This window comes from Malus sylvestris, chromosome 15, assembly GCF_916048215.2.
Source record: "Malus sylvestris chromosome 15, drMalSylv7.2, whole genome shotgun sequence".
In the NCBI taxonomy this organism is placed as follows: Eukaryota; Viridiplantae; Streptophyta; class Magnoliopsida; order Rosales; family Rosaceae; genus Malus; species Malus sylvestris.
The window spans coordinates 7971470-7996542 of record NC_062274.1 but is presented as its reverse complement, the minus strand read 5'-3'; the positions used below and the strand labels follow the sequence as shown (position 1 = coordinate 7996542).

Genomic DNA, 25073 nt, shown 5'->3' with positions numbered 1-25073 from the left:
ACTTTTCCCCCTGTTTTTATCCCTTAGTTTTAGACCGAGGCGGGATTATCAAGGTCTTCAATAAGCAACTCACACACCAGAAGAAATGCAATAATTTCTCATGGTGTCCGTCATAGAATATCACACACACAAGAAGTTTGTGACAGCAACAACATGGAGGAACAACTACATTACAGACATCTATCAATTTAAAACCCACTCTCCAAGGAACAAATATCCAATGAGCAAAACTGGCAAATTCCATACGTCCCACCCATGACAACCGAGCAACAAAAAATGATCGGCAACAGCCAAAAACGAAAACTTCCTATAAGTCCACCTCGCAATTAAATTTAAACCCAGAGCCACCACTCTTTATTTCGCATAACTTCCGTCATATGAACAAAGAGAAATTACATGTTCATATGTACCAATGTTGAACAAAATTTGAGCTTTTTACCGGACAGGCTGCTGGTTGTAATGGTTCTTCTCTTTCTTCTTAGCTGCAGCAAGCCGTGCTCTCCTAGCAGCAGCCTCTTGAGCAGCAGCTTTTGCTGCAGCATCCAACTCTTTACTAGATTTCTTCTTCTTCCCAGATACAACCTTCTTTAATCGCTCCTTCACATCAATATTCGATGTATCCTCCTCCGCCTGTTCGGCTCCAGTAACTTCACTCGGACCATTAGTAGCCCCTGAGTTGTTTGGCTGATCCTGCGATTCTTTCACCTCCTTGGAAGCTTTATCTTTCTTTTTCTTCTTCTTGGCGCTCTTGGACTCTGCAGATTGATTTTCCTTCTTTTCTCCATCTCCATTTGGTGCATTATCCTTTTCTAGTGCAACACCTGCAAATGCAACATAATGATGGTTGTTGGCTAGATGATATTGACTATGATATGGCACCAAAGAAACCAAATTCAGATACCTTGCAATAGAGGCTCTCAATAAGTAAATAAATAAAACCAAGACTTCAACTTCTGCAATAATTACAGGTATAAATAAACAAATACAAGGAATTGACTTTCAAACTTAAGTTTGTCATTTGATTCTAAGCTTATTTTGCAATCGATATGAGCGGTGATTGATACATTGAACAAGAATACTCGGTTAAATGGAGTATTATTTGCATATATGAACGCTTAAAGTGTACATGGAAATTTTTAACCATCTCCTTCGCATCTATGTTATGTCCAATCCCAAATTTCAATTCATTATTGACATGATGAAATGAATAAGATTCAGCGTTCATTCTTTCTTTACACAGAATTTCAGATGCAGAAAAGTAAAATAGAGCAAAAGGCACTAAAAGAGAAAAAACTGAAGAGCAGCGATCGCTAATTACTATAACAGAATTTATCTGAAATAATTGTTCACAATTACCTTGTGATTCATCTTGACTATCACTCTCCTTTGGGGCGACTCCAAAATCAGCAAGAAGAGCCTCAAGTTCTGCAAGTTCTTTTTTCTTTCTTTCCTTTTTTGAAAGTTGCTTTTCTGCCTCTTTAGGTGGCGCAGGAACATAAGCAGGCTTCTTCACCACTGGCTCCGGATTTACAGGCACCTCCAGTTCGTGATCATGCTCTTCCTCTGCATCATCATCACCTTCATCAAGAATATCTTCTTCACTCTCACTTTCCTGCAATCACAAATCAACAAGCCGTTATAATAACTCTGTTCTGGTCATTGCCCGCAATGCTCTGACAAATGCATAACCATATAAATTTACATAGTTGCATAAAAGGTCATCAGACAAAGAAAGTTGTACAAATAATCTCTGAACATGCAAAGGGGCGGTCCTGATAGATATTTTATGCAGTATAATTGGCTAAATTTCGGCCTTCCATTCCAACTATTTTTCCCTTTTCCCAACTTTGAATCAACCATAACTACATCGTACAAGTACATATACATGTACAGACCCTCACTTTTTCAAAGACACATTGTATCTCCTATGTTCCAATGACACCTAATGACTTTTCCACATGACACCGAATTGTACCTTCGCTTCTGCATTCGGTGCAGCCAGTACTTTGTTATCCACCGGAAACCAACACTTAGATTGAAATAATAAATCTTTCCAACGCACCTCTACTAACTTCTTCCTTGAACAATCAACAAGCCAAACTAACTCAGATCATTCCCTCAACCAACAAACAATGTTCGCTTTCCCATCACAAACTTAGCGTCTCTGCAGCTCCTAGAGTAAGATCAATACCCAACTAGACTATCTATATTCATCAGTCCAATTCCTTCTATCAAAAAAAAAAAAAAAAATCAAGGAAAAAAATTCAAACAAACAATCGAATAAAAACACAAAATTCAGATAACACACATCGAATCGAAACGAAAAAAAAAATGAATTTCAGTTCTGACCTCTACATTTGGCTTCTCCTTACTCTTTTGCGGCTCCGACGATCCCCAAGCAGCCTGAGGCGGAGCCGTAGTGGCGTAATAATCATCATCATCTTCGTCGTCAACATCGGCCCACGATTTCGTGTTCAAAGGAGCCGGCGCCCAGAACACCTGCGGCTCCGGCGCCTTGGGCTGCGCCGGCTTGGAAGACCCTTTGCTCTTGCGATCCTTATCGGACTTCTTCTTCTTCCTCAGAGTCTCGAGCGCCGCGAACACGTTCGTGTTGTTGATGACGAGCGAGCCCTCGTCTCTCCTGCCTCCACCGCCAACCATTCTCTCGAGAAATCGCGCAGGGAAGGGAAGATTTAGCGGTTTTTCAATCGACGATAAAAAAAATTCACAGACGCTCAGGAAAAATCGAGATCGGAGATTTGGGGGGATTGTGAAAGGGGAATTAGGGTCTGGAGGAGATTGGGAATGGTGGAATTAGGGATTTGGATTATATAGGAGGAGAGGGAGGTATGGAAATTTGGGAAGATGAAGAGGAAGGAGGGAGGTTGGTTACGTTTCCAAAAGTAGGGCTAAATTAAGGTCTGGATAACGTAATGGAGTGCCCAATGAGGAGCTTATATAGCTGGCTTGTGTTTTTTGTTTTTACTGATTGGTCCTCCTACTTCATTGTATTTGTGATTTTAGCAAAGTAAAGTTTTTATTTCGGATTTTTTTGGTATTGCGATGTTTACATAAAATTATAATCGTTAATGAATTTATTTATAGTTGGTTTGTTGTTCGGTTTATTAGTCAGTTTGCTACTTTGTTACGTGTATTTTCAACTTGGTATCAGAACAGGTTTGATGCTTAATATTTTTCTAAGTTATTGTTCCGTATTGAATCTTTATTTTTTCAGTCTGATCTTAGTTATTGTTCGGTGTGGTGGAATCTGTTTGTTTAGCTGTCATTGATTGGAAAAAGTATACATAGTGGTTTTCTTATTTATTATTTGCTAGTAAATCTTTTTCATGTGTATAAAGGATTTGGTAGTTTTTTGTTGTTGGAATATTTAGTAAATTGTTGGGGAAAATAGCAAAAATGTGACATTTACCAACTAACAGGTGCTTTTGTGGTCACGTTTTATGATATTGAGTTGTAATTTTCATACTTCAAGTTTGACACGCATCAATACAAACACTACTTGGAATAAACTTAGAATTGCAAGGTAATTTTTAGTTGTCACAAAGGCAGACAACTATCCATAAAAAATGTGTGTGTGTGTGTAATTCTGTAAAATTAAAAAATCAAAAAAAAAAAGGAAAACTAATGTAAAGGGCTTGAAAACTTTGAGTTTTAATGATAAGGACAAAATAAAGGGTAAAGTGAATAGTACCATATTTGACTTTTTAGTGTAAAAATATGGTTTTTCGTTAAAGTGAACAGTACCGTGAGCTTTTCGTTAAAACTCCCAAAAAAAAATCTGAATTTCATAAAATAAGGGCAGTAAATCGCAAACGTACAAGAGAGACTGAAAACGTCATATTCGGACGACTTGGACTTGTCTTTGTGCACGTCGGTGGTCATACACAATTTTTGGGCCTCTTTCATACGACGAGAGAGATGTGGTAATCAGGCAGCCCTATTAAAGTATATCCCTTATCACTACATTAAGAAAGCACAATACAAAAACAATCAGACTCACAGAGCAGATAAATGAATAGTTTTTTGCCAGTCACAATGTTCTCAACAAATTTTACAGTTACGTGTATCCCAAACACATATACTACAATAGGAAAACCCCGGTACTTATCTTGTTTATGCCCGTGTGAACATTCGAAGAAGCAAAAAGATGACATGAATAGAATACAAAGGGCTCGATCGACAGTAACTTACTAAAAATCATTGTCATCTCTCTCTCTCTCTCTCTCTCTCTGCAAAAGACTATGCCACAAAAAATAGGAAAACCATGAGGAAAAATATTAGTATAAAGAATATCTTGATCATCAGCCACCTGTTAGATGATATGCTATTCAGGTACTTGAGCAATGCCCCTTGTGCGCCCTCTACGTTCGCTAATGTATCTTCCATGTTCTCATCAATTCTGCCAGAAGAAATACCAGCATCAAAATTAAATTTTGAAAATCCAAGACCAAACACCCAACATATGCATAGACACCACATAGTGAAGAGATACAGGATTTGACCCTAGAACCTCAAGATTAACAATTTCCACAAACTTCAAAAACATATGCTGCCTGACAAGAAAACTTTGAACCAAACGAAAACTACAGACAGATGTCGGGATCATACTGAATGCACAGATATTTGGTTGATAAGCTATGCTACCCATCTTATCAGAAAAATATTTGAACCACCATCAGAGACTAACCTTTTTATTGTGCAATGCTTTACCCATGGTCAAGAACAATTTGTTACTCTAGTTTGTTCAATTATATATATAATTATTTCATGGGGTTAAATGGTGCTTAATGTTGGATAATTAGCTTCTTGCCCAGCTTGTGTTTGAACATGGTTTTTAGTTTTGCCCAGCTTGTGCAATGCTTTACCAGTAACAATAAAAACGCTAGTGTGTAAGGAGCTAAAAAATAGTGATCTATCATTTAGCACTGTCAGCTTATCACTACCAACTGAATTCAAAGGAAGATACGGGAATTAGAGTGAAACCTTATGGCAACCTCCCCTTGCTGGGAAACCAAGGTCGCAAGCTGGTTGAAAATATTGCTCAACTCATGAATAGTGGATTCAACATTTTGCAAAGCTTCAGCTCTGCTTTGCATGTAACTGTCTTGCACCGGAACCAGCTCCTGTTGCTGCTGCTGCTGGAGCAATGGCTGACTCTCCCCGTCCATCTGCTTCCTGTAGAATCAGAAACCAATAAATGTTTCACTATGATGCAAGCTCAAATTTTGCCTCCATATTAAGTTAAAAGACCACATGACAGAAACATATCACAATCAAAAGTTTGAAGATTAAAATATTCAGAAGAGCATCTTCAATTCTAGGATTCACTATGAAAGAATACAGAAGTTTAGAAGCCAATACTGTAAACTGACTCAGATGACTGATCCTCCAGATTATTTAACATCATAACGAAGAAAAGGGAGAGAAAAAGGAAAGGGGCCAGTTATTTTCAAGATGTTCAAGAAGAGAAATCATGCAAGCAGCAGCAACACTAATTGCATATTTAAGAGAAAATAAACCAGAATTTTTAGTGCAAAATTCCCAAAATTTTAACTGGATTTATCAAGGGAACTGTTATTAAGCACTCCAGAATGAGATCTTGCACTCCTCCTTCCGTTATTTTTTTCACTAAGGAGGAGTGCAAGATGACTCTCCCAGTATCATAGATACATAGACATCCCCTATGACAATTTATATATGACAAATATAGCTACTCATACACTTAACGGGTTGCAATATAATCATCCCGTACCAGTCATCCATAATTAACAACAAGAACCAAAAAAATACTCTCTTACTTGGGGAACGCCTGTGATGAAGAGGGTGATCCAACCCATGGAGGAGGAGAAGCACTTGAAGAACTAGCAGCTGACCTGGCAGCCAGTGGACGTTGACGAACAAAGGGATTTGCAGCATCCTTAGATGCAGTCGCAGAAAACAATTGTCTTCTATTCTCATGAACCTTCAAATTCTTCATGAAACCAACCAAAAGATTCATTAGTCTTAGAAAATAACTTAAGGAGCAGCAACAGTAGAACGATTTCATACTAAGAGGACCAGCCTAACAAACTTGACAGGAAATAATTATTCAGCCACATTAGGTCTTACCTCAGTTCGCATGGTGAGCACTTCTTTAAACTCTTTTGTGGCACTCATAAGCCGATTTTTCAGGTCATCAACAACTGTGGTTGAATGACTACTCGTGTCACTAGAAATATTCCCACTTTGATTTCTGGAGTTAGATAGATGCTGAAGGTCCACCACTGCAGAGTTAAGGGCAGTAATATCTTGCTTGATAACCGCTGTCAGCTCCTGAATTTCCCTTGTAGGATCGTCAAACACGGAAGTCCTCTTTGCCACTACATGACAAGGCAGATGCATTAGAATAAATAAATGATTGTCTCTGAAACCTGATTATTTATAGCCATAGAAACACAAAAGCCACCAAAATTAAAACAATCCTAAGCCATTCCAAGCATTCACACTTTAAAGAAGAAAGAAATCTGACAATAATTGTTATATCTAATTTAATCATCATCCACAAAGTGCAATGGAGCGAATGAAGCATGGTACATCAGACGATTGAAAATAGTAGCGACACCATGAGGGATAAGAGGTAGGGTTTAGTAACTTTGAGTGTCGATTATCACTATAATATAAGTGCAGAGTTGATATGGGAAAAGCTATTGGTTCTTTACAATTGTTACACAAGATTATCTTATAACGCTTCAATATCTGAAACAACAATATTATCATGACAACCAACGCAAATCTCAAGAGCGACATGCTGCACCAGGACATTAACAAGAATTACACACCACGTATATCAATTAGCATTGTTTTCAATATCAAACTGAAACAAGAAAAGCAATAACATTACAATTATACAACCAATCATCAATAACTCACACTTTGTCAGCTTTCCAAGTTTCTGCGACGTCTGATGTATCCCATACCCGATTTTGGAGGCCCTCTTATTGAACTCCGACTGAATTGCAACCGCGGAACGCTGCTCCTCAGATTTCGATTTCAATCCACTACTCGGCCCATTCTGCCCCGGCCCTGATGAGAACGACTTCTTTAGCCTCTCCGCTACACTCTGAAACTCGTGCGTCCGGTCCCGAAACGACGATTGCGTCGCTTTCGCATGCATTCTTCCAAAACCCTAAAATTCCCAAAATTTGAATTCTAGAATAGCATAACCACCTGAAACCGCAGAAATCCACTCCAATTCTCAAATGCCCACTCCATTAGATAATCCACATCACACAAATTTCGCCATTGCTAATTTGCCTAATTGATGTGAAATTCAATTGAAACCCCACATCAAAACCCCAATTTTCTTTTCCCTTCCCCAGCTTTCCGAGCATCCAAACATTAAAATAGAGAAATTGAAGCACGGAATTGGGAACTTACCTCCACAAGTGTGAGATCTGAAACCCTAGACCTGCGGAATCGAGGTTTTTGTGAGCAGAGTGAGGAATAACTGACTCGGAGTTGAAGGTCGCGGGAATGGTGAAACGCTGCGTCTGGATCGAGATCGCGCGAATGGTTGGACCTAATAAAGAAAATTTTGCTATAGTTCTGACTGTAAGTGAAAAAAAAAAACAGGAGAAAAGAATCTACAGCAGTACCTTCATACGGGGGATTTTTGCACTATGGTCCCTCGTTTTTATGTATTTTACACGTGGCTTCAAGATGTTCTTAATCCTTTCCTTAAATCATTAAACCTATTTCAATCTTTGGAATAAAACTCAATTTTAGATTCTAAACCTATCCCAATTTGCTCCAATACTTGAGGCAAATATAAATTTTAACTCAAAACTCCTTTCTAAGACAAATTTAGGCCAGAATTCCTCCTCGGTTAGTGGGGCTGGGCCACCATATATGTGTATTTTTTTTTAATTTAATATTTATAAATTCATTGATTCAACGGCTAAGATCTAATATGATCAAATCTGACGGTAAAAAAAAGTCTAACAGATCAAATTTAAATCTAACGGCTAAAATAATTAAAAAAAAATCTTTTATGTGTTTCATATTCTTTCATAGTGCTCCACGAGTTTCATGATGTTGGTTTAGTGATTTTTCAATATTTATCGAAATCTAAATATTTTTATATTAAAATGTTCATAAAATTAAATTATGATAGTCTATAATTTATTTATTTTTTAAATTACTTTAAGACAAAAATAATCCTAAATTCATTCTTTAATAATATCGGGCTAAAAATTTAACCTATAATGGTTGGAGAATAAAAACTATTTCTGAATTAAAACCTAAATTTACTGGGTTAAAAATTTTAAACCAAGCCAAGGATTGAAGATGGTTTTAAGATTTTAATTAGCTTAAAAAAATATAAAAAACCGAAAACTTTTTTAGTTTTTAAATAGGATGTAAATTCAAACGGTATGGTTTGACCTTTCCCACTTTAGACGGTCTCGTTTTACCTATTTTGTTTTATAAAATAAACTACTACCTTTTTTTAGGGAATTGTTATTAGCACTTCAAAAATCTCATTTTATACTCTAAACTTTCTATATTAGGAAATAAAAATACACTTGTGAGGAGTGTAAAATGTGATTTTTGAAGTGCCAATAACACTTCCCTTTTTTATAACTATTTTGTTTTTTATACGGTATCGTTTTACTTTTTTCTCTTTCTAATATTCTACAATATTGTTTGATGATCTGAATCGTGCATTTTTTATGTTACTTTTTATAGATCATAATTCATTCGTAAGTGAGAGGTCTTAAGTTCGATTATAGACAAAGACAAATTTAAACCACATTATTATATACCCATTATGAGGCTAAGCTCACCCCCTCTCCTTATTGTAGATAATATCATTTATTAAAAAAACTACATAAAAAAAAGACCATCATTCAAAACATTAGCTAAATCCGAATCATAGATGAGACTTTTAGTTTTATTTTCTTACACAACCATGCAAATGGAGATGACTTTCCATAAGCAATTTTACAAGGCGGAGCCTGAAGTAATTATCAATGACTTGGTGGAAGTCAAACAGTATAAATATAAGTCCACAAAAGACTTCATTATGAGATTCAGGAAGACCAGAATGAAGTGTCAATTTCCTATAAACCATGGGCAGCTCATAGCCACTGTTCAGAAAGTTAATATGGTTTATGGGCAGCTCATAGCCATTGCTCAGAAAGTTAATATGTTCTTGTTTCGTATCAGTTAGTCTATCTTCGTCTCTTCAATCTTATCTCTGTTGTTTGTTTTGTCTAGTGAGGATTTGTCTGTTTAGTTGTCATTTATATTGAAAAAAAAGTTAACACAGTAGTTTTTTTATTTATTATTTGCTAGTAATTTGTTTCATGTGTATTTAAGATTTGGCAAATTGCTTTTTATTGTTGAAATTTTTAGTAAATTGTTGGAGAAGAAAACAAAAATGTACCTGGATTTAACTGAGAATGGGAAGGTAACTTTTAGTTATCACAAAGGCAGAAAACAATCCATAGAAAATGCGTGCATGTATAACAACAACAACAACAAAGCTTTTTCCCACTAAGTGGGTCAGCTATGCGTGCATGTATAATTCTGTAAAATTAAAAAAAAAAATACGGTGAACAATTCAGGCAAATGAAACAAAAACAGTTATATAATGCTGTTTTTTATTGAAAAGTGAAAATATTTAACAATTTTTTTGTTGGAATTTCATAATATAAGTGCAATTAACCGCAACATGCAAGACAGACTGAAAACATCACAGTAGGATGACTTGGATTTGTCTTGGGGCACGTCGGTGGTCAACACAATTTTTAGGCCCCTTTTATGTGACAAGAGAGACGCTTTAATTAGACAGCCTTACTAAAGTTTCTCCAATCACTTGAACACAATCACAGAGCAGACAAATGAATAGTTTTTGCCCACCGTTCTAAACAAATTTTACAGTTACATGTATCCCGAACATATATACCACAATAGGAAAACCCCGATACTTATCTTGTTTATGCTCGCGTGAACTTTCGAAGAAGCAAAAAGATGATATGAATAGAATACAAAGGGCTTTGTCGACAGTAAAATTATTAAAAATCATCGTCATTTTCTTCCTTTTCAACCCTCTCTCTCTCTCTCTCTCTCTCTCTCTCCCTCTCTCTCTGCAAATGACTATGCCACAAAAAATAGGAAAACCATGAGGAAAAATATTAGTATAAAGAATATCTTGATCATCAGCCACCTGTTAGATGATATGCTATTCAGGTACTTGAGCAATGCCCCTTGTGCGCCCTCTACGTTCGCTAATGTGTCTTCCATGTTCTCATCAATTCTGCCACAAGAAATACCATCATCAGATTTAATTTTTGAAAATCCAAGTCGAAACACCCTACAGATGCACAGACACTACATAGCGCACAAATACAGCATTTGACCCTAAAACCCTCAAGATTAACAATTGCCACAAACTTCAAAACACATACTGCCTGACAAGAAAACTTAGAACCAAACGAAAACTACGGCCAGATGTCGGGGTCATACAGAATGCATAGAAATTTGGTTGATAAGCTTAGCTACCCATCTTTTATCAGAAAAATGTTTGAACCACCACGGTCAAAAACAATTTTATACTCAAGTTTGTTCAATTATATATATATACTTATTTCAAGGGGTCAAACGAAGCTTAAATATTAGATAACTAGCTTCTTGCCCAGCTTGTGTTTGAAAATAGCTTTTAGTTTTGCCCAACTTGTGTCTGAACACAGCTTTTTGTTTTGCCCAGCTTGTGCAATGCTTTACCAGTAACAATAAAACCCCAAGCGTGTAAGGTGCTAAAAAAAATAGTGATCTATTATTAGCATTTAGCACGGTGTGCTTAGCACTACCAACTGAATTCAAAGGAAGATACTGGAATTAGAGTAAAACCTGATAGCAACCTCCCCTTGCTGGGAAACCAAGGTCGCAAGCTGGTTGAAAATATTGCTCAACTCATGAATAGTGGACTCAACATTTTGCAAAGCTTCAGCTCTGCTTTGCATGTAACTGTCTTGCACCGGAACCAGCTCCTGTTGCTGCTGTTGTTGTTGCTGCTGGAGCAATGGCTGACTCTCCCCATCCATCTGCTTCCTGTAGAATCAGAAATCAATATATGTTTCACTATGATACAAGCTCAATTTTTATATCCGAACCAACACGTCTCAATTGTTTTGCCTCCATATTAAGTTAACGACCACACGACAGAAACAGATCATAATCAAAAGTTTGAAAATGAAATTATTCAAAAGAGCATCTTCAGTTCTAGGATTCACTATGAAAGAATACAGAAGTTTAGAAGTCAATACTGTAAACTGAGATAACTGATCCTCCAGATTATTTAACGTCATAACAAGGAATGGGGAGAAAGACAAAGGAAGGGGCCAGTTATTTTCAACATGTTCAAGAAGAGAAATTGTGCAAGCAGCAGCAACACTAATTGCAAATTTTAGAGAAATTAAACCAGAATTTTAATAGTGCAAAATTCACAAAATCGAATGACATCTTGCACTCCTCCCTCCATTATTTTTTCCACTAGGGAGGAGTGCAAGATGACTCTCCCAATATAAAAGATACATAGACGTCTCCATGACAATTTATATATGAAAAATATAGCTACTCACTTACGGGTTACAATATAATCATCCAGTACCAGTTATCCATAATTAACAACAAGAACCAAAAAAATACTCTCTTACTTGGGGAACGCCTGTGATGAAGAGGGTGATCCAGCCCATGGAGGAGGAGAAGCACTTGAAGAACTAGCAGCTGACCTGGCAGCCAGTGGACGTTGACGAACAAAGGGATTTGCAGCATCCTTAGATGCAGTCGCCGAAAACAATTGCCTTCTATTCTCATGAACCTTCAAATTCTTCATGAAACCAACCAAAGGATTCATTAGTCTTAGAAAATAACTTAAGGAGCAGCAACAGTAGAACGATTTCATACTAAGAGCACCAGCCTAACAAACTTGACAGGAAATAATTATTCAGCAACATTAGGTCTTACCTCAGTTCGCATGGTGAGCACTTCTTTAAACTCTTTTGTGGCACTCATCAGCCGATTTTTCAGGTCATCAACAACTGTGGTTGAATGACTACTTGTGTCACAAGAAATATTCCCACTTTGATTTCTGGAGTTAGATAGATGCTGAAGGTCCACCACTGCAGAATTAAGGGCAGTAATATCTTGCTTGATAACTGCTGTCAGCTCCTGAATCTCCCTTGTAGGATCATCAAACACGGAAGTCCTCTTTGCCACTACATGACAAGACAGATGCATTAGAAAAAATACATAATTGTCTCTGAAACCTGAATATTTATAGCCATAGAAATACAAAAGCCACCAAAATTAAAACAACCCTACGCCATTCCAGGCATTCACACTTTAAAGAAGAAAGAAACCCGATAATAATAGTTATATCTAATTTAATCATCATCCACAACGTTCAATGGAGCGAATGAAGCATTGTACATGAGACGATTGAAATTAGTAGCGACACCCTGAGGGATAATAGGTAGGGTTTAGCAACTTCAAATGTAGATTTTCACTATAATGTAGGTGCAGAGTTCATATGGGAAAAGCTATGGGTTCTTCCTTATAATTGTAACACAAGATTATCTTATACCGCTTCAATATCTAAAACAACAATATTATCATTACAACCAACACAAATCTCGAGAGCAACATGCTGCACCAGGTCATTAACAAGAATTACACACCACCCATATCAATTAGCATTGTTTTCAATATCAAACTGAAACACGTAAAACAATAACATTACAATTAGACTACCAATCATCAATAACTCACACTTTGTCAGCTTTCCAAGCTTCTGCGACGTCTGATGTATCCCATACCCGATTTTGGAGGCCCTCTTATTGAACTCCGACTGAATCGCAACCGCGGAACGCTGCTCCTCGGATTTCGATTTCAAACCGCTACTCGGCCCATTCTGCCCCGGCCCTGATGAGAGCGACTTCTTTAGCCTCTCCGCTACACTCTGAAACTCGTACGTCCGATCCCGAAACGACGAGTGTGCTGCTTTCGCATGCATTCTTCCAAAACCCTAAAATTCCCAAAATTCGAATTCTATAATAGCATAACCGCCTGAAACCGCAGAAATCACTCCAATTCTCAAATGCCTACTCCATTAGATATTCCACATCAGATAAATTTCACCATTGCCAATTTGCTTAATTGATGCGAAATTCAATTGAAAACCCACATCAAAACCCCAATTTTCTTTTCCCTTCCCCAACTTTCTGAGCATCCAAACATTAAAAAGGTGAAATTAAAGCACGGAATTGGAAAATTACCTCCGCGAGTAAGAGATCTGAAACCCTAGACCTGTGGAATCGAGGTTTTTGTAAGCAGAGTGAGACTAACTGATTCGGAATTGAAGGTCGCGGGAATGGTGAAACGCTGCGTCTAGATCGAGATCGCGCGAATGGCTGAATCTAATTGGAAATTTTGGAAAGTTTTTGTTGTGACGGTGAAGAAAATTTTGTTAAAATATAAAAGCAGAAGAAAATAAAATATTTACTGCAGTATTACAGTGAAAATGAAAGGTATTATATTCGTTAAAAATATATTTGTATCACATTATTTCTACGTGCACCACTCATTTTAATAAATAATATTATTTATTCAAAAATTAAAAACTAAAATCTTTTTTACTCCGTCTTCATTTTTAAATAAGATTAAAATTGAAAATCAAAATCTGAAGCTACAATCATATTTGGTAAATGTTTGTTTTCTATTTTAATTTTTCCCTTTTTATGTTCTCGTTTTTCCTTCTCTTTTTTTAATATTTACAATATTATTTGATGATCTAAATTGTTTAATTTTTTTTGAGTTACTCTTTAATGATACTCGATCAAAACATTAGCTAAATCCACATCATAGATGAAAATTTTATTTTGTATACGTCGATATAATAATAGCTTAACTTGTTCACCAATTAAACAACGAAATTATGACAACTTTAATCGAAATGGTCAAATGATCTCTTATTTCGTTGCTTTTTTTATTTATAGAGATCATGTTTATAGAATGATTAACAAAATAAACAAGTTCGATCATCAAGTAAAGAGAAAAGGTATAAGAGCGTGTCGAATTATTTAGCATCAAATTACAAAAACCAATTTTAAATGCGACATATCTAGCCTAGGCTTAAATAGCCAAAGGCTCTTCAATAGACCTTAGCCATCCCCAAGACTCTTCAAGGGGAGAGATTTTTCAGTGTATTCGGTATACGAGGTGGTACACCACTTGTCATTATACAAATGGTGGGATATGTGTGCTAAAAACTTAATAACATAAAAAATAAAATTTCCCCCACCCTTATTAAAACACGTGATGTACCACTTGTGTTCCCGTCATAACTAAAAATTTCTCCTTCAAGAGACCTTAGCCATCCCCAAGGCATTTCAAATGGCATGTTTAGGTATAAAAATAAAAAATAAAAATAAAACTAAAAACCAACGAAACCTAACACTTTCTAGCCCTTATTCTCTCGCACTATTAGAACAATAAAAAATTTAGAAGCCTAGTTTCCATGAATAATGTTAATTTAGGGGAGCTAGATTTCGTCTTTTCCCACGTCCCTTGCCCCTCCCATTAGACATGGTATAATGGAGAAGATAACTAACATTCCTCTTTTAATTATAAAGCACTCATGTGTTTACTAATTAGGAAGGAATTCAATTTATCATTTTGGAGAGATTCAACTGTAATCAAAATAATTTTGAGAATCTTAAAGAAACACTTCTGATACTGTTCACTTTTAACATCAATGACATTTTTACCTTGAAAAGTTATTACTGGTACCATTCACTTACACCTTTATTTTGTCTTTTTCATTAAAACTAAAGTTTTTGAAGATTTTTCGTTAGTTTTTCTAATAATTTTTAGGATGACGTTATCCAAACATTTCTTTTTACCTTTCACATTCTCAATTTCTAACTGTCAATCGAATGAAATTAAGAAGATCAAATAACATAAATGACAAGAAGTATGTGTAAGGTAAAAAATGAATTAGTAAAAAATTTGTATTAAATTACCTTAATTAAAATAAAATAAAAATTAATAAACAACGTTAACGAGAATCCAAATTACAATTTTCCTCAATCGTCTTCCATCTTTAATTTAATTTCTCTATTCAATTACATTGCGTTTGGATGTGGAAAATTAACAAAAATTAAGCAATTTTAATATAGTGGAAATTGGAATTACGTGATTTTATAAGGGGTGTATTTCAATCGAGATTTGGAAGGATTTTTATGGATTTATAAATATATGAATGTCACATCCTAGTTTCGACTTCGCCATAGCACGATACTGTCCGGTTTGAGGCCCGACCATGTCCTCACGGTTTTGTTTATGAAAACTCAAACGAGAACTTTCTAGTGGGTCACCCATCATAGGAATGCTTTCGCCCGAACTCGCTTAATTTCGGAGTTCCGATGGAACCTGAAGCCAATGAGTTCCCAAAAAGTCTTGTGCTATAGGAGGTGAGCATGTACATATAAGACACATCACCCCCTATCCGTTGGTCGATGTGGGATGCTACAATTAACCCCCTTAGGGGTCCGACGTCCTCATCGGCACACTCACACTAAACGACATAGTGGCTTTGATACCATGTTGTCACATTTCAGTCTCGACTCCGCCATAGCAGGATATTGTCCGCTTTGGGCCATGGCCACGCCATTTCGTCCGAACTCACTTAACTTCAGAATTCTAATGGAACCCGAAACTAGTGAGTTCCCAAAATGCCTCGTACTATATGAGGTGGGCATGTACATATAAGGCACATCACCCACTCTCCGTTGGTCGATGTGAGATGTTACAATGAATCGTGATGAAGTTTAATTGATTTATAGAGATTCCATGCAAAATTTCAATTCCCTTGAAATCTAAAGGCAAGATGTGAGATTTGTGAATGCTTAAAATACATTATGAAATCTATCAAATTCACTCAAATTCCTCAACTTTTGTAAAATTTTATAAAATAAATTCCTAATTAAATACAGTTGAAATGTTATAAATTTCTTTAAAATCCTAATTTTGTTTTCTTTTGAAAAAATGGGACAAACTGGTGGCTTCGCCATACATTCCACCCATCTAGGGGCAAGGAAGACTCACAGAGGTATTTCATCATTCCCTTGACCACCATCGCGCAATTCACCAGCAGCAAAAATCGAACACATGGTGTGTCGTGTGGAATATGAGTATAGAATTTGTCCCAACCACTGGCCCATCCTATGGTGGTTATTTAAAATCCTAATTGAATAAAGTCGAATTTATAAGGATTTTAATAAACTGTTTTAAAATCTTGGTTGAATATGAGAATCACTTAAAATTCTAAGTGAATATAACCGGATTTATAAAGATTTTAATAAACTATTTTAAAATTATGATTGAATACACGTTGAATTTGATAATCACTTAAAATCATAATTGAATACACCTCCTTATTTTTTAGAATTTGTAAATTTTATTGTCTTGATAACATACTATATATATATATATATAGAAAATATTGTTTGTATAGAGTCATTAATATAATGAAGATATAGTAGTTAGGAAATGTGCTGGTAGTGGCGATGGAGACGGCAGTGATGATGGAGGGTGGTGTTGGCGGCAGTGATCATGATCGGTGGTGTCGGATACAGCTGTGGGGGACACAACAATATGTGGTGACGACGACAGTCGTGGTAGTGGCAACTCATAGTTGAGTTTTTGTTTTTTTTTTTGTGTGTTTTTGAACTCTTATTCATGAAAATTTGAAAATGACAAACTATTTCCATGAAATTTAAATTTAGAAATTGGTGGTTCCAAATTCTAAATTTTTCTTTCACTTAAAAATTTTAAATTTCTATATTTATAAATCAAACAATAAAATTGGTGCATATCAAATTTTACGAATCCAAACATAATGTTACGGATTTATAAACGCGTAATTTGATAACGCATTATTTTCTCTTATTTCGTAATTAAGAAACTTTGGGCCGGTTGGTCCCATCCATATTTTTCACGGCCCATTTATTTCTTGCTAATTACGTGGGGTCCGAATGGACAGGTCACCATACCGTTACGGTTATTAACTTCCACTCGTTGGGTGCTACAAATGCCTGCTAGTGCACTGTGATCATGCGCTCCTCATAACCCGCCACGTGTTACATGGACCGGGCGAGTATCAAACACTAGACACTCTAGCGAGTATGCCTAATGTTTCCTTTCTGGCGCCTAAACGCAATTGTATTTGTATGTCCCAGTTTTAAATCCGTAAAACAACACTCTTTCGGTAAAAATAAAGCCCTGAATCTGAACGGTCCATTTCTTTGTTACGAAATCCGACCGTCCACAGGAAGTGAATGCCCACCTCGGACGTGCCAATCGAACATCGCTGATTTCGCCACGTGGCATTATCCAGAGGATTCGATTATTTTCCATTTAGTTATCGATTTTTTGGTTATTTTTCGATCAAAAACCTTACTCTCGCGGTACCTAAGAAACCCTAGCTCTCTGTCCCGTCTCTTACGGTTAAGAAAAAGGGGAAATTTCAACAATTATCGAAAGTTAAATTCGAAAATTGGGGAATTACATTAGGGTTTCAAATCGGGAGGTGCGGATTCGATCCCTAATTAATGATTTGGGCTCGTGATCTTCGCGTTTTGTTCGAGGAACCGATGATTCGTCGTCTGGCGGTTAAGGTACGCGTGCTATTGAGTTGATTAATTTGAAATTGGATGTAATTTTTGTTGTTTTTACTGGAAATGATCTGAATGCGTGGGGGAATAGGGTTGATTGTTTGATTTTGGTTTCTGTTGAGGGATTTTTGTGATTTTTTGCGTTGTTTCTGGTGTAACAGATCTGAAAACATGTATGATGGGATGTGAAAATTGGGGTTCGTCGGTTTGGTCGGTTGGACTGAGGGATTGTTGATGGAAAATAGAGTAGAGAACTCACATGGCACTGAAATTCCTGAAAAATCGAGATCTCTGGATCTTAAAACTTTGTATAAATCAAGAAGTAGGAAAGGTGTCGAAAACAAGAGCTTGAAGAGAAAAGTTAGTGCCAAGGATGGCGATGAGAACGGGGGCAAGACGAAGAAGAGTAAGAAAGAGGCTTCTCTTAGTAGTTTGAAGAATGTTAGTACCAGTAGCAAGAAGAGTTTAGATAAAGTGTATCATAGCGGGTTGAGTTCTGGTTCACATGATCCGGAGGCATTGAAATCTGGGTTGAGCGAGAGATTGGATAGCAGTAGTGGGTTGAATGGTGTTTCGTCGCTTAGTTTGAATAATAAGGTCATTCAAATCCCGAGGCGTAAACGGGGTTTTGTAGGGAGGAAGAAATTTGATGGTGGTCACGCTCACAAGCTGCCAGATGAGTCTGCTGGTAAAGTGGGTGTCGTTGATCAGACAAATCAGACAGCTACGTTAAATGGTGATGATTTAGGTGTTCAAGCAGAGTCCTTGAAGGTTAAACGAAAAAAGGGTCTTCATGATTTTAAAGAAAACATAAATAGTGAGTTGAATTCAGCACCACATGCTAAGAAAGAAGACGTTCCTACAAGTCAGTCGGCTGTAAGCAATGGGGATTCATCTTTGAAGAAGTCTCGGAGGAATCGTAGGAAGAGGAAGGATTTGGCATCTCACAGTAAAAGTTCTGATAAGGAAGCTGAGCCTTTGGTAGATGGTTCTACGGAAAAAGGCCATGATTTACAAGAAGATGATGAGGAGAATCTTGAACAGAATGCAGCAAGGATGCTTTCATCAAGGTTTGATCCTAGCTGCACTGGGTTTTCTTCAAACAACAAGGCTTCTGCAAATGGGTTGTCTTTTTTGTTATCTTCTGAACAGGATTTTGGTAGTCATAGGTCAAAGTCTATTTCTGGGTCAGAATCTAATTCGGTTGATAATTCTGGTAGAGTATTGAGGCCGAGGAAACAGCACAATGAAAAGGGACATTCACGGAAGAGGCGCCATTTCTATGAAGTTTTCTTTGGGAACTTGGATGCTTACTGGGTAGTGAACCAGAGAATCAAAGTCTTCTGGCCTCTAGACCAAAGTTGGTACTATGGTCTTGTGAATGACTATGACAAGGAAAAAAAACTTCATCATGTGAAGTACGATGATCGAGACGAAGAATGGATTGACCTTCAAAATGAGAGGTTCAAGCTCTTGTTACTCCCTAGTGAAGTTCCCGGTAAGACAGAGCAGAAAAAATCAAAGGTGAGGAATAGAAGTCCTGATGAGAGAAAAGGAGACATGAAATGCAGAAAAGAAAAGAAAAAGAGAGACTTGACTTCAGAGGACGGTAGCCGCATAGGCAGCTATATGGACACTGAACCCATTATTTCATGGTTGGCGCGATCTACGGGTCGGGTCAAGTCATCCTCCTGTGCTGTGAAGGAGCAAAAAACATCTGGTCTATCTTTAAAGTCTGTGCCACCATTGTCAGATGAAGATGCCACTTTGCATGAATCTTTGGGTGATGGCTCCTTTAGAAGAGATAAAAATAAAAAAATTTCTCGCCATCCTGGCAGATCATCTGATGATGTGAGGCAAGAAAAGTCTACCTCTCAGGGCAGCACTGGCCTCAAAGATAGCAAAATGCCTATTGTTTACTTTCGAAGGCGGCTTCGGAAGAATGAGTCTGAATTGTCTCATACATCCGAGGATGACCATGCCTCTGTGAGTAAGCTTGGGTCACTTTATGATTTCTTGGGAAGCTTGGATGTCAATGGACCATTGTGGTCTATTGATGATGCAGGACGGCTGAAATTAACTCCTCCACGGATAGAACCAGGAAGAGTTACTTTTGAGTTAGGCCTTCCAGTGCATTCAATCACTAATGATTCTTTTGGAGTAGAGTTTTGGTTGTTTCGTGCTGCAATGCTGTGTAGGTATGGTGCAGTGGTGATTTCATGGCCAAAGGTTTACTTGGAGATGCTTTTTGTTGACAATGTAGTTGGAGTGAGATTTCTGTTGTTTGAAGGTTGCTTGAAGCAGGCTGTGTCCTTTGTTTTTCTTGTCCTGTCATTGTTTCATCAACCCAATGACCAGGGGAAGTCTGTTGATTTCCAGTTACCAGCAACTTCAATCAGGTTCAAATTCTCCTGTGTTCAGCATCTTGGGAAGCAACTTGTGTTTGCATTCTACAACTTTTTGGAAGTAAAAAATTCAAAGTGGAAGTACCTAGACTCTCAACTTATGAGCCATTGTTTACTTACCAAGAAACTGCCCCCGTCTGAATGCACTTATGATAGTATTCAAGCACTTCAAAATGGAAGAAATCAATCACCTTTTATGTCTCTTTGTGCGCATTCCTCCTTTGTCAAGGTATTTGTCTTATGTTCTCCACATTTTCTGAATATAATTTTTGGTTCGAACGGAATTTTTTCGGTCTTGTTGTGTAGATAATTATATTGTTCTTCAATGTATTTGTATTATGAAGGTATTCACTCTGATTTTTTCAACAACCAGGGTACACAGAGGAGGTCCAGGCAGGGTATTAACTTCATGGGTGGTTCCAGGGAATCTACATCTGTAAATATTAGTCATCCTACTTCTCGTAATGATGCGCTATGCCGAAAACTTCCTCCACTTGCCCTCTCTTTTGCTGCTGCTCCTACTTTCTTCATTAGTTTGCATCTTAAACTGCTCATGGAAAATTGTGTTGCTAATATCTGCTTTGGCGACCGTGATTCAGTGGAGCATGTTGAAAACTCCGGCAGTATGTTGGCAGTTGACTGGTCTATTGTCGAGGACTTTATTAGCGAAGGTTCGAAAATTACTCCTCAGAAAAATTTGAAGGCTCCACCAAGTGATGCTACTTCTGATGGGTCCTGTGCCAAACCAGATGCAGAAAATTCTATTTCTGTATGCCATGGAGCTCGGACAAATTCATCTCAGCATTTCCAAAATGGTGGTCTTTATGTTTCTGTATCCTCTGGTGGAACTGGTGTCCTTGAAAAGACTGGAACAGATGAAGTTGTACAGTCGAAGGTGTTGCAAAGCCATCATCCAGAGTCAGATCAATGTTCTTTATCCCCAAGGCCTTTGGTTGGTAGAGACAAGTCCGACACTGATTCCCAATCTTTTCCGAACGGTCTCACTGTTGAAATTCCATCATTTGACCGATTTGAGAAGCCTGTGGATAAGGAGGTGCAAAGTGCTCAACAGCCTACAGACTTTTCTTGGAATATGAATGGTAGCATTATCCCCAGCCCTAACCCCACTGCTCCCAGAAGTACAGGGCACCGAAATAGAAATAATTCATCACTTGGACACCTCTCACATAATTGGTCTGATGGAACTGATCTTTTCCATAATGGTTTTGGCAGTGGACCAAAGAAGCCGCGAACTCAGGTGTCCTACACTTTGCCTTATGGAGGTTTTGATTTTAGTTCGAAGCAAAGAAACCTTCAGAAGGGGCTTCCTCATAAACGAATCAGGAGGGCTAATAATGAGAAGAGGTCATCAGATGCTTCCAGAGGTTCCCAAAGAAACTTGGAGCTCTTATCATGCGAGGCAAATGTGTTAGTCAATGGCAGTGACAGAGGGTGGAGGGAATGTGGGGCCCATGTTGTATTAGAGCTTTTTGATCATAATGAGTGGAAGCTTGCTGTAAAAATTTCAGGGACTACAAAGTACTCATACAAAGCACATCAATTTTTGCAGCCTGGGACAACAAACCGCTATACTCATGCTATGATGTGGAAAGGAGGAAAGGATTGGAATTGGGGTTTAGAGTTTCCAGATAGGAGTCAGTGGGCACTTTTTAGGGAGATGCATGAAGAATGTTACAATCGGAATATCCGCTCTGCTTCAGTAAAAAATATTCCTATTCCTGGTGTCCGCTTAATTGAAGAAAGTGATGATAATTTAACTGAAATATCATTTCTTCGCAGCTCTGCAAAGTATTTCCGGCAAATAGAAACAGATGTTGAAATGGCATTGGACCCATCTCGGGTCTTGTATGATATGGATAGTGATGATGAGCAGTGGATTTTGAAGTTTCAAAATTCTTCAGAAGTTCACAATTGTGGCTCAACAGAGATCGAAGATGAGATGTTTGAGAAAACAATGGACATGTTTGAAAAGGCTGCATTTGATCAACAGTGTGATGAGTTCACATCAGAAGAAATAGAAGAGCTTGTGGATGGTGCTAGAGTTGGGCCCATGGACGTGATCTTATCCATTTATGAGCATTGGCAACAGAAAAGGCTGAGGAAGGGAATGCCTTTAATCCGACATCTTCAGGTACATATTCTTTCTTAACTAAGGTCTTTTTTTTTTTTTACTGTTAATATCGGAAACCACCCCCCAACCCCCCAGCGCTCTTTTCATACCATAACTCTTTTGTAATTTGAAACCCAAATTATGGTTCTTTTTGGGGGTGGGTACTGGAGCTTCTTTCATGTGGTAAATGCACGGGGTTGGATGCTTATGTCTATTACTTCTCGGCCGTGCTTGAATGCTTGTTTCTTTTCCTTGGTGAAGGTCAGCTGTCTTTTCATTCATCTTGATGCATCACATAAAATTCATTTTTTCCTTTGCAGCCACCATCATGGGAAAGGTATCAACAACAAGTGAAAGAGTGGGAGCAAGCTATGATCAAAACCAATACCACGCTCCCCAATGGATGCCATTGGAAACTTGCATCAGTTGAAAAGCCACCAATGTTTGCTTTTTGTCTGAAACCACGGGGACTAGAAGTTCCCAACAAGGGATCTAAACAACGGTCACAGAGGAAATTTTCAGTTTCTGGACATAATGGTGTCATGTTAGGAGATCACGATGGTTTCCATGCTTTTGGTATTTGTTTAGCCTTATTTTGTATGTTTAATTGAAATCTTTACGCTACATGCATTTTTTTTTGTTTGACTAATTTCTTGTGGAAGCATCTTTTCTTAATTGGGTTTTCTTTCTTCTCTCAGGAAGGAGATCAAATGGGTTTGCTTTCGGTGATGAAAGGGTGGTATATCCAGGCCATAACTATGACTCTTTAGAAGACTCCCCCTTGTCTCAGACATCGCCTGGGGTATTTTCACCAAGGGATGCAGCTAACATGTTGATGAGCAATGATGGGTTTGAGAGAAATCATCTCCGCAGAATTCATAGGAGCAAGTCAAAGAAATATGGGAGGATGGTATCTTCTGTTGGCCCCAGTCGTAGAGTCGTAGGAAACAGAAATGAAGTTCATCGATGGAATGCAGGTATCCCTGATTGGTCAAGCCAGCGGTATTATCAACCAGAGGTGTCTCCGAGGCACGGCATGGGACTGCTGGACGATTCTGATCTCGATGAGTTCAGATTGCGTGATGCATCTGGAGCCGCCCAGCATGCACATAAAATGGCAAGGATCAAGAGAGATAAAGCTCAGAGATTGTTTTACAGAGCAGATCTAGCAATCCACAGGGCCGTGGTTTCTCTCATGACCGCGGAAGCGATCAAAACTTCTTCCGAGGACTCCAGTGACGATGAAGAGTAGAACACCACAGTCAAGCCTGAGACGATACAATGGAAATGCCAAATCCTTTTCAGCTTGCCTCTCTGCAGCCCAAAGAGACTCTAGTACATGAGACTCCGACAACGTTTTTGGTGGAATCAGTCTTTGTTCTGGTTCTACTTTGTCAATGGTGGTGGCTATTTTTTGTTTGGTTTTTTTACGCGGATACCATTGAGCATTTCTAACATGAGAGCCATGAACAGTAAGGATGGGGAAGAACTCATTGCTCCGATGCTCTGACGCTTCGACTTCCTCCGATTCTTCTACAGGCGAGATTCTTTTACCGGCTTTCGGTCTGTCTGTCTGCTCACTCCAGCCATTGCGATTGTTGTACCGATCATGATCATCCTGCAAGTTAGGGAAGGAAAGGGGTTCATGAAATTTTGGCTGCCAATCTCATTGTACAGATCCTTTTCTTTTTTTCTGTTTTTTTTCCCCTTAACCTACAGTTTTTAAAGTGTTCGGTATTTAGGGAGCAGTTTGCCCAAATAATACAACCACTGAAAAAAAAAAGAAAAAAAAAAAGGAATATATGACCTTTTGCTGTTAAACAGTGTAGCTTTTACTCGAGATACTAGTGAAAATGCGTGACACCTTGATGCGATTGCGAACCAACAATAATAGAGTTTTCAATATGTCGAGAACACGATCGATTCGGTACGATAAGTGTTTTTATTATGTTGGAAACACAATATGGTACACAAAGTGTAATAATATAACTGGTAGAAAATTTGAAAAAAGTAATTTCAATTAATTGTATGTAAACTTACAGCAACGATACTCGCCTCGTGTGGTGAAAAAACTCTTAAATTTGCCTGTGCGGCAAAAGCTAGAATTTTAACTACACGTGTATCATGGAGTTTTTTCTTCCCCTCACCAGACTCAAATGAAATGGATAATTTGCGTTAGTTGGCCTTGATCTAAACAGTCGTATGTTCGATTGTATGATCAAGCCAAGGAAGTTCTTGAAAGAGTCGCGTCACAACTTAAAACGCTATGCGCTTCGTAAGTGATTAAGAACATTTCTTCTTGCACCAAGCTCTTATGATTTGCCTCGCATAATATCACCTGTATAAATGTTAAAGAGGTCGAAATGGCAATGAAATTGGTGAGTATTTCCAAAGTTTATTCCAATAACACAAAATGACTATGTTATAGAATAATGTGAATCACTTTATATTTATTCAACATTTGTGATGTAAAATACTTAATGGTTCCGATTTTAGTATTATTAAGTTTGCTAGAGTAGTGCGTTCCCTCTATGCATTCAAATTTAAATTTTAGTTTCTGTAATTTAAATGAATTTAGCATATATCCTATTGTTAAGAAAAGGCTTAATGGTTTAGGGCTCGTTTGGATGTGCTTTTAAAATGATTAAAAGCGTTTTTAGATAAAATGTTTTTGGGTTCCAAAAGCATTTTAAGCGCTTTCTGCAAGAAGCACCAGTTATGTGTTTCTTCCAAGAAGCACTTTAAGTGTTTTTTCATGATTTACTTGCATTTTTACTAATGATTAGTTTCAAAAATATTTTC

The 25073-nt window shown here is 37.6% G+C and overlaps 4 protein-coding genes across 7 annotated transcripts; 1 reads left to right on the top strand and 3 right to left on the bottom strand.

Annotated features, from left to right (window-relative positions):
• Window positions 1–56: 56 nt before the first annotated feature.
• Window positions 57–3231, bottom strand: LOC126604387 (uncharacterized). Its single transcript, XM_050271622.1, has 3 exons — window positions 2350–3231; window positions 1357–1612; window positions 57–821 (listed from the first exon to the last, which is right to left on the bottom strand). Exons 1-3 carry the CDS (start codon window positions 2659–2661, stop codon window positions 436–438), a joined length of 954 nt encoding a protein of 317 aa, XP_050127579.1. The 5' UTR covers window positions 2662–3231; the 3' UTR covers window positions 57–435.
• A 798-nt stretch (window positions 3232–4029) lies between these two features.
• Window positions 4030–13477, bottom strand: LOC126604385 (syntaxin-32-like). Of its 2 annotated transcripts, none has more exons than XM_050271620.1 (6): window positions 13338–13477; window positions 6931–7186; window positions 6130–6380; window positions 5820–5992; window positions 5005–5196; window positions 4030–4420 (listed from the first exon to the last, which is right to left on the bottom strand). In XM_050271620.1, the coding sequence occupies exons 2-6, from the start codon at window positions 7172–7174 to the stop codon at window positions 4261–4263; spliced, it is 1020 nt and encodes a 339-aa protein (XP_050127577.1). In that variant the 5' UTR covers window positions 7175–7186; window positions 13338–13477; the 3' UTR covers window positions 4030–4260. The 2 variants fall into 2 exon arrangements, with proteins under 2 accessions (XP_050127577.1, XP_050127576.1); XM_050271619.1 differs by lacking the exon at window positions 13338–13477 and adding an exon at window positions 7438–7616 and having other exon boundaries at window positions 6931–7227.
• On the bottom strand, window positions 9856–13486 carry LOC126604384 (syntaxin-32-like). Of its 3 annotated transcripts, none has more exons than XM_050271616.1 (6): window positions 13338–13486; window positions 12832–13128; window positions 12028–12278; window positions 11718–11890; window positions 10912–11112; window positions 9856–10318 (listed from the first exon to the last, which is right to left on the bottom strand). In XM_050271616.1, the coding sequence occupies exons 2-6, from the start codon at window positions 13073–13075 to the stop codon at window positions 10159–10161; spliced, it is 1029 nt and encodes a 342-aa protein (XP_050127573.1). In that variant the 5' UTR covers window positions 13076–13128; window positions 13338–13486; the 3' UTR covers window positions 9856–10158. The 3 variants fall into 3 exon arrangements, with proteins under 3 accessions (XP_050127573.1, XP_050127574.1, XP_050127575.1); XM_050271617.1 differs by having other exon boundaries at window positions 12832–13087; XM_050271618.1 differs by having other exon boundaries at window positions 12832–13163; window positions 13338–13485.
• Window positions 13487–17505: 4019 nt separating this feature from the next.
• LOC126604374 (uncharacterized) lies at window positions 17506–24092 on the top strand. Its single transcript, XM_050271597.1, has 5 exons — window positions 17506–17738; window positions 17897–20369; window positions 20514–22292; window positions 22592–22847; window positions 22970–24092. The coding sequence occupies exons 2-5, from the start codon at window positions 17970–17972 to the stop codon at window positions 23521–23523; spliced, it is 4989 nt and encodes a 1662-aa protein (XP_050127554.1). The 5' UTR covers window positions 17506–17738; window positions 17897–17969; the 3' UTR covers window positions 23524–24092.
• Window positions 24093–25073: the final 981 nt, after the last annotated feature.

Coding starts and splice junctions, on each gene's coding strand:
- LOC126604387 (XM_050271622.1), bottom strand. CDS start 2,661: ATGGTTGGCGGTGGAGGCAGGAGAGACGAGGGCTCGCTCGTCATCAAC. Junction 1,613..2,349: donor AGGAGAAGCCAAATGTAGAG/GTCAGAACTGAA, acceptor TTGTGATTGCAG/GAAAGTGAGAGTGAAGAAGA. Junction 822..1,356: donor TAGTCAAGATGAATCACAAG/GTAATTGTGAAC, acceptor TTGCATTTGCAG/GTGTTGCACTAGAAAAGGAT.
- LOC126604374 (XM_050271597.1), top strand. CDS start 17,970: ATGGAAAATAGAGTAGAGAACTCACATGGCACTGAAATTCCTGAAAAA. Junction 20,370..20,513: donor CGCATTCCTCCTTTGTCAAG/GTATTTGTCTTA, acceptor TTCAACAACCAG/GGTACACAGAGGAGGTCCAG. Junction 22,848..22,969: donor CGATGGTTTCCATGCTTTTG/GTATTTGTTTAG, acceptor TTCTTCTCTCAG/GAAGGAGATCAAATGGGTTT.
- LOC126604384 (XM_050271616.1), bottom strand. CDS start 13,075: ATGCATGCGAAAGCAGCACACTCGTCGTTTCGGGATCGGACGTACGAG. Junction 11,891..12,027: donor TGCTCACCATGCGAACTGAG/GTAAGACCTAAT, acceptor GGTTTCATGAAG/AATTTGAAGGTTCATGAGAA. Junction 10,319..10,911: donor CAAGGGGAGGTTGCTATCAG/GTTTTACTCTAA, acceptor TTCTTGTGGCAG/AATTGATGAGAACATGGAAG.
- LOC126604385 (XM_050271620.1), bottom strand. CDS start 7,174: ATGCATGCGAAAGCGACGCAATCGTCGTTTCGGGACCGGACGCACGAG. Junction 5,993..6,129: donor TGCTCACCATGCGAACTGAG/GTAAGACCTAAT, acceptor GGTTTCATGAAG/AATTTGAAGGTTCATGAGAA. Junction 5,197..5,819: donor TCATCACAGGCGTTCCCCAA/GTAAGAGAGTAT, acceptor CTGATTCTACAG/GAAGCAGATGGACGGGGAGA.